This window comes from Vicia villosa, unplaced genomic scaffold (genome assembly GCF_029867415.1).
Source record: "Vicia villosa cultivar HV-30 ecotype Madison, WI unplaced genomic scaffold, Vvil1.0 ctg.005010F_1_1, whole genome shotgun sequence".
NCBI lineage: Eukaryota > Viridiplantae > Streptophyta > Magnoliopsida > Fabales > Fabaceae > Vicia > Vicia villosa.
The window spans coordinates 78,143-85,736 of record NW_026706555.1 but is presented as its reverse complement, the minus strand read 5'-3'; the positions used below and the strand labels follow the sequence as shown (position 1 = coordinate 85,736).

Below are 7,594 nucleotides of genomic sequence, written 5' to 3'. Positions count from 1 at the left end.
TAGATTATCTTCAGTGGCTCATTATCAGCTCAGTTATTTGCAATTATTAACTTCAAATGTTTTATTACCAATGATTTTCTACCCTCTTTTCTACTTTTCTATATATAATCATGATAAGAAACAGAAATGCATACTTTTACAAAACAAAACTAATAGAAGGCAAGTCAAACATGTCTAAAACTATTTATCAGGGTCAATGGAGAGAGTTTTACAAAGATATTGTGAGTCGTCTTGAGCATACATGGCAGAGGTTGCTAGCAAAAAAAGAATTAATGGTATACCTTTGCAGTTGCCCAAAATTGAGCAAAATCAGCTACCCGTAGATTGCGGTCATCCACTAAGACGAGGAACAAATACCACCAAGAAAAGGGTCAATTGCCGAACAAAACTGCATCTGTAATTAGTGAACATATAGGTGGTGCATGGGCACTGCATCACCACTTAATATATAGGAAACTACACATTTGAATTTATTATATTTCATAGCAAGTCGGTTGATAGCTCCCCGATCACTCTCTATTTTTATGCTTAAGTTCTTTTAATTAACCCAAGAAACAAAATTTTCACTTTTTCTCTGAATTAACTAAAAATAATTTCACATGATCACATCTGTCAGAGGAGATTAAGCCTATGATTGAGTACTAAGTGTGTTTCTATTACCAATAAGTCAAATAACAGTGCCACGCTAGTGGGTATGGAACTCATGACAAAATGCAAGATTTTTCATCCAGAGCAAAACTGCAACCTCAAAACTATGTCAAATATCTAAAATAGTGGAATTCATCTGTCTTAACTTATAAGAAGAAGAATTTAGCCAACACATTTCGTGATGCATACCTATAATAAAGGTAAAAGCTCCCTCATCAACAGTTTTCTTGAATGCTTTCAACATGCTTGACCGATAAGCCTGCAATGGAGGAAGATTAAGTGATAAAGTGAATTCATCTCTTTGATTTGTAACTATAGCCAATTTAATAAAATTAGGAAACTAACATAAAACAATTCAAGTTCATTCAACATTAAAGAGAAAATACTAGTAACATAATAGCTAATATACTAACATTTGCTTATCCTAAGAAAAAACGTGTGAGTACTTATTTGGAGGAATAGTGTTTATATTGAAGTTCGTTATAAACGAATGACCGAATGAGTGAATAACTAATTGACTTATTGTCTTATAATTACCAAATGCTATTACTGCTAGGTGACAAACTGTTGAGTTGGGTAGTTAGAATAAACAGAGAGAAATTCAATAACTAATCTAAGTTAGAACTACCCTTAATTATTGGAACCCTTCATTGTTCTTAGTATCAAACATATGAGTTAAAAACATGTTCCATGGCCACCTCTAATCATCTATGCCAAACAAATTGGCTGTAACTATAACAATCCAGTAATTTCCAGAGTATGATTTTGTTATGAGAAATGCTTGTATTCAAATAAAAATTATCATAGAAATAAACCAAAATTATATAAAACCTTAACATGAACTAAATGAGATATTATATTATATATATATATATACAATACTTAGAAATTCAAAAGACTCATATATTCTTCATCAAAACTTATACATATACATATAGATATATAGATTATAAAAGGCTAGCTTATAGTATTACACTCAAGAAACAAAAGAACTCATATTAGGAACAATCAATGTTGCACTATCAACTGTGCCATATTGTTTTTCAGTACCATCAAAAGTTAAATTAGGCATATTTTTTGGTGTACCTAACAATGTAATAAAAGGTTTAGACTTGTCAATTGTTATTTTCTCCTTATAATTTCCAGGACCTATCTTAAGAATTACACGTTTGTTGTTTCCAGTAGGTATGCTATTGATGGCATCGGTGATGGTTTTGAATTGACCACTACCATCTTTCATTACTTTAATAACCTTAGCACCAGCCTCTGCATCCACTAACCCTTAATTATTGGAACCCTTCATTGTTGTTAGTATCAAACATATAAGTTAAAAACTTGTTCCATATTTGTATAATGCTCACCCAAAATTTCTGTTGGTATTGGTAAATTACCATTTAGGATTCAATCTGGTTCTTTTAAGATTAGTGGTTCTAAAGTAGCTTGGATGACATTAAAGATCCGCTTATGGCAGAAGATTGAATTAACATCTTAAATCAACATGGTTTCATCTTAAATTAACTCAATCTTAATTGATCCATAGATTATAAAACTTGTTTGAACATTTCCTCAAAACAAGAATTTTATTACTCTAATAAAAAACAAAGTAATTTCAAAATAATAGTATTTGAATTTCCCAGAATTTGAAATTCCCTAAATTTTCCAATGACTGTGTCCCAAAACGCTCTAGAAACAGTAGAACCCTTGATAGATGTTTTACACTCATGTTAATAAAACTTAGTATGTCTTATTATAGCAATTAACACAACAACAAAACCCTCTCAAAAAAGAAAAAGAGTCAAACTCTGTACCCAAAAAAAGAACAGTGGGACTCATAAAACAGTGCAATCTACCTTGATCATGTAGTAATAGTAAGAAAGTCAGAAGATAGCAGACCAAAACTCAAAGCTATAAATTGTAACTTCAATATGACAGTCGCTGCTAAAATATATAACAATGAGACAGTTGAGTTAATCTGGTTCTTTTAAGATTAGTGGTTCTAAAGTAGCTTGGATGACATATAATAGTATAAATTCAATACTGGTTACATTTCCCAGTGGTAAAAAGGCTATAGCAGAATTTTCTTATGAAGGGCATTTCACTGACTCTATTATATTAATTGATGTTTTATACCTGCCAATGTTTATTTTCAACTTGGTTTCAGTATCAAAATTGGAAGGAGATTCGTCTTGCTATATGGGTTCATCGCGATTTTGATCATGTTTTCCAATTGGTGACTCAATATAACATCATTTGCAGATAAGCTCTAAATTAAGATGACTTGCTGCAACATCTCATGAACATGAGGTTGAGTTATGGCATAAGAGGTATGGTCACTTAAACTACAAAAGTCTAAGCCACAAATACAAGAATGCAGCTAACATATCATCAATAGCATATAACTGAATAGGTATACAATAGATCAGCAACCAAAGCATCTTTGAACCAACTTTATCATAGCCCAACCATGAGAAATTACAATAAGGTGATCAAATTAGTCGAGTTCAGGTGTAATTTGCAACTACAATCATATAAGTCAAGTATCCCCACATGTCAACAACACAGCTTCTCTCTGCTTCTTAATCTTCCTCTACCCAGAACTCAAACAACAACAACGAAGTAACTCTCTCTCACTCGTCCTCCACTCTCGCTCAGACAAAAAAAACGGAATCGAAAACGCGATGGCATATTAACAATAAAGCTTCAACGGTATCGGAGCAAGCAATATTTGCAACAACAACAATTATAATAACTTAAAATAGAAACGAAAGAGGTTACCGTGTGATTGTAGGTCGAATTCGTCGCGTGCAGTAATGTTGTTGGAGCAATCGAAGGAAGCTGCAGAGGGCAGAAATTGTGTGGGTTAAATCGAATGCGCGTTGAATCGTGTGAATGATGCGGATCCGATGTTGCTCGATCTGAATCCGAAGAGAAGGTTGTGATGCTGTGTTGTTGAACTGATTGTTAAGTTGAATTGCTAGCTAAATGGTTTCATCGAGAAATTGGGGAATACAAAATTAGGGTTCTTAGATTGGGGAAGGAAGAAGAAATTGAGAAATACGAAATTAGGGTTCTTGAGAGAAGTGAGAACGTGATTGTGAAGTTTGTGGGAAGAAGAAATTTGGATCTGATATGTTGAGTTGAATTTTCAATTTTTTTTCTTATTGTGTTTTAACAAAAGAAATTAAATATTTAATATATTTTTTTATTAAAAAGTTTTATTTAATAAATGGTAAAATAATATCCATTGGATTTTTAAAATGAGATGCATGGATTGAATCCATCCATATGATTTGATGGATGGATTGGATAAATCCATTAAATTATTTTTTTGGTTAATGGATGGATTGAATGGATAAATTATAAGATGAATTTGATAGATATTGTGTTAATGGATTTTATTGCCACCCCTACTTTAAATGGAATATAAATAGACCACTCACCACGCCCTAAATTATAGCATACCTTAACTGACCATTAATTAAAATCTATGCAACATAATTGCCAAATCCAAGCTAGATTTGAGACTAGTAGTGCCATAACAGATTTTAAACAGACTTCTCAACACCACTTAATTAAAATCATTCATATAACTGTTTCATCTAATTTTCAACTTCAGTGACACATAGCTAATATGATCAACAATATGATCAACAATACTAAAACGGGGGATTGCAGAATCGTTTGGAAGCGTTAATTCTCTAATCTGCCTTTTGCATCTTTTCAATAAAACTTCATCCAATTCAAGATGAAAACATCCTCAGAGATCAAGAGACTCAAGAAGAGGACATCCATCTATAATAGCAAGCAATCCATCATTAGAGAGTTCATTATGAAAAATCATCAAATGGCAAAGCTCAGTCATTGTTTTACCAATAGCAAACGCAACATTGTCGCACTTATCATCTCCCTTTTCACAAGGGAAAAACTTCAATGATTTCATATGCGGACAACATTGGCCAATATATTCAAAGAAAGACCTTCCTAAATCATAACAATGATAAATGTCAAGCTCCTCCAAGAATGGCTGCTTCTTCACAACTTCACAAAAAGCTTCATTAGAAATTTCATAGCATTCTTTCAGACGTATGCATCTCAAGTTACTTTCACTGAAAATTTTGAAAACCAATCATAAAAAGAAAAATGTTAAACTAAGAACACAAGAAAGAAAAAAAAAAAAGATCTATTACCTCTTGGCTATGGTAGAAAGGAGATCATCAGTCGCAAATTTCAAAATATATAAGTTTTTGAGATGACCACGACTTCTATCAACAGCATAGCGACAAATCTTTTCTAATTTGCTAAGATATCCAAAGTAAGAAACTCGCTGAGTGAGTTCAGTGATCGCGTCAATGGTGATACCGGTAAGCATGTCAATGGTGGACCACATGAAAGGGTCTTTGAAAATGTTCCACCAGAGCGGGCACACGACAGATGCACTTGTTACTATTTCAAGTGTAGGAAGTCTCTGCAGTATGTTGATAGCTATGTCTCTAGGAAGTTCAAGCCAATTTGGCTTTGTTGTGAACTCAAGATTCTCAATTGCCATCACAGGACTCAAACTAGTAGAAGCCATAATGTTGAAATATGATAATGCGTTACTTCACATTTTATATACAGTGACTCTGAACTGTTTTCAAGTTAAAATATCGGGAAAAGCAATGGTTACCCAAGGAAATTACTTCACCTCATAGATGCTTCAATCGGTCAAGCTTCTTTGAATTTTATTATGATCCTTATTATAATTGGGTAATTTACCCCCAAGTGATATCTCTACCAATGAAATATTACCATCTAAAATAAATTTTTAACATTATATATTTATGAGATTATTTAGCTACATGTAACTTTTTGCTAATTTAATTTTGATTAATTAGATTTTAAGTTTTATATTTTGACGAATTTCCATTTTAGTTTTTTTGGTTAAATAATCTTTTTGGTCCTTTAAGTTTACCTCGGGGTCTATTTTAGTCTCTTAAGTTTAAAAAGTTTCAAATTTATTCTTTAATTGTTCAAAAAAGACCATGTTTATCCTTCCCGTCCATCCCGTTAGTCAAAGTCAATGAATAAAAACAGGTGGCAAACACATGTTATATTTATTTTATTTATTTACTACTTGGAATATAACATTTGGCCACCTGGAATATAACATTTGAATTGTAAATAGAAATGCATAAGTCATTGTTGTGTTTTGAAGCAAACCTTAGTGCAGCCATTGTAGTATCTCTAAGGTGAAGTTATTACGTGCGAAGCGAATTCAAGGTGAAAGTTGTTAGCTCCATGATTTTGGGATTGGTAGAATTTTGCTAAAACATGATGTTGAAAGATGTTAAGCAAGATGTCATAATATCTTGATCTCTTGATACAACTGAGTATGAGCCTACATTAAAAATCAGATGTATTGACTGATGTTGTGGCATTCTGAACTAGAGGATCAACACAGGATGTTTGAAATTTTGACAAATTTGATTTGTTTTAAATTTATTTTGTTATATTTCCTTTGGATATATCTCAGTGATTTACGCAGGTCAAAAAGATTCAATCTAGAACAAAGAAATCAAATCTCCACCAGAATTAAAGTTCCTAAATTTAGATGATTGAGACAATATTTATTTTCAAGATTCAAAAAGATTTCTCGGCAGATTTGTTGCAACTCTCGGGCTTGTGGATCAAGTAAAGTGTTTTGAAGCTCATGGACTATTGAAGAATATTTAAAGAGATCACTAGACCTAATGTAACTAACTTACACAATTGTAAAATTAAGGGAATGTTAGAAAGCTTAGGTTTTGAGAGTCTCTTGTATTTCAAATCTCCCACGTATCTTTTGATACTGTGTGGTAGATTGTTTGTTGCTTGACTGTCTGTCAAGTTGTTTGTTCCTACTCTTAAGCTTTTAAGCATTTAGTTGAGTATTGTTCTTGGTTGAAGCTTTTAAGCAAAACTAAGTATTTTGTATTTAAAGTGTAATCTTCTAAATTGGGTTGTTCTTGATACAGTCACTGGGATTGGGGTTGTTAGATATCACTGAGGAGATTTAGGAAGACGGATGGCGATTTCCCATATCTAGATTTCAATTTCTAGGTAGAAGTTGCATTGGATAGTGATCAGGCGAGAAATTGTAAATTGTGACTGTTTGACTTTGAACTAATACTGTTGATAGTGGGTTTTCTTCCCGGCTTTCACTGAACTGGGTTAACAATTCAATGTGTTATTTATCATTCTGCAATTTTAATTAAGTGTTAATTTTAGTCTGACGTGTCTGGTCTATTACCAGCTGTCGTAAAATATATCTTGACATCATGTGAGACAGATGTGTTAGCATGTGTTGTGCATGTATTTGAAATTTCAATTGGTATTAGAGTAGACACCCTGTGTGTTTATAAGTTGAGCTTCGGGGAGATATTTTTCGGTACTATTTGTCTTTTGGAAAGCTAGAAGTAATAGCATTATGGAAATCAATGGCCAATAGAATTTTGATGTTTGTCAGGTTGGAAGAATCCTAATGTTAAGAAGACATAAGGGAAGTGAAATTCGGGCGTTCAGATTAAAGATGTCCTAAAGGATGTCGAGACACCATTTTCCAAATACACACACACACACACAATGAAAAGGTATAAAAGTGCAGTGCAGAAACTTTAGTGAACACAAGTAATTGTTCATCCAGTTCGGTATCAACAATACCTACTCTGGAGGCTACCAAGCCAGGGATAAGTCCACTATGATAGTATCAATTCAAAGTACTATGTGTACAACCTCCGTTTCACACGTAAACAACCTCTTGTTTACTGACTTCTCACTTAATCAATACCCGTGCTAGCTTCTACCTAAGACTTACCTAGGTATGAGGCCGTCCTCAAATTCCCTTCAAAACAATTACAAATATTAGAAGACACACTTCTGAAACACATTCATACAATGCTTACAAGCTTATGAATGAACACATAACTTA

General features: G+C 32.9%; 1 protein-coding gene across 1 annotated transcript; it reads right to left on the bottom strand.

The window, feature by feature from the left end:
- Window positions 1–4,405: 4,405 nt before the first annotated feature.
- Window positions 4,406–5,221, bottom strand: LOC131642433 (F-box protein SKIP19-like). The gene is made up of 2 exons (XM_058912674.1): window positions 4,836–5,221; window positions 4,406–4,754 (listed from the first exon to the last, which is right to left on the bottom strand). Exons 1-2 carry the CDS (start codon window positions 5,219–5,221, stop codon window positions 4,406–4,408), a joined length of 735 nt encoding a protein of 244 aa, XP_058768657.1.
- Between the last annotated feature and the right edge of the window lie 2,373 nt (window positions 5,222–7,594).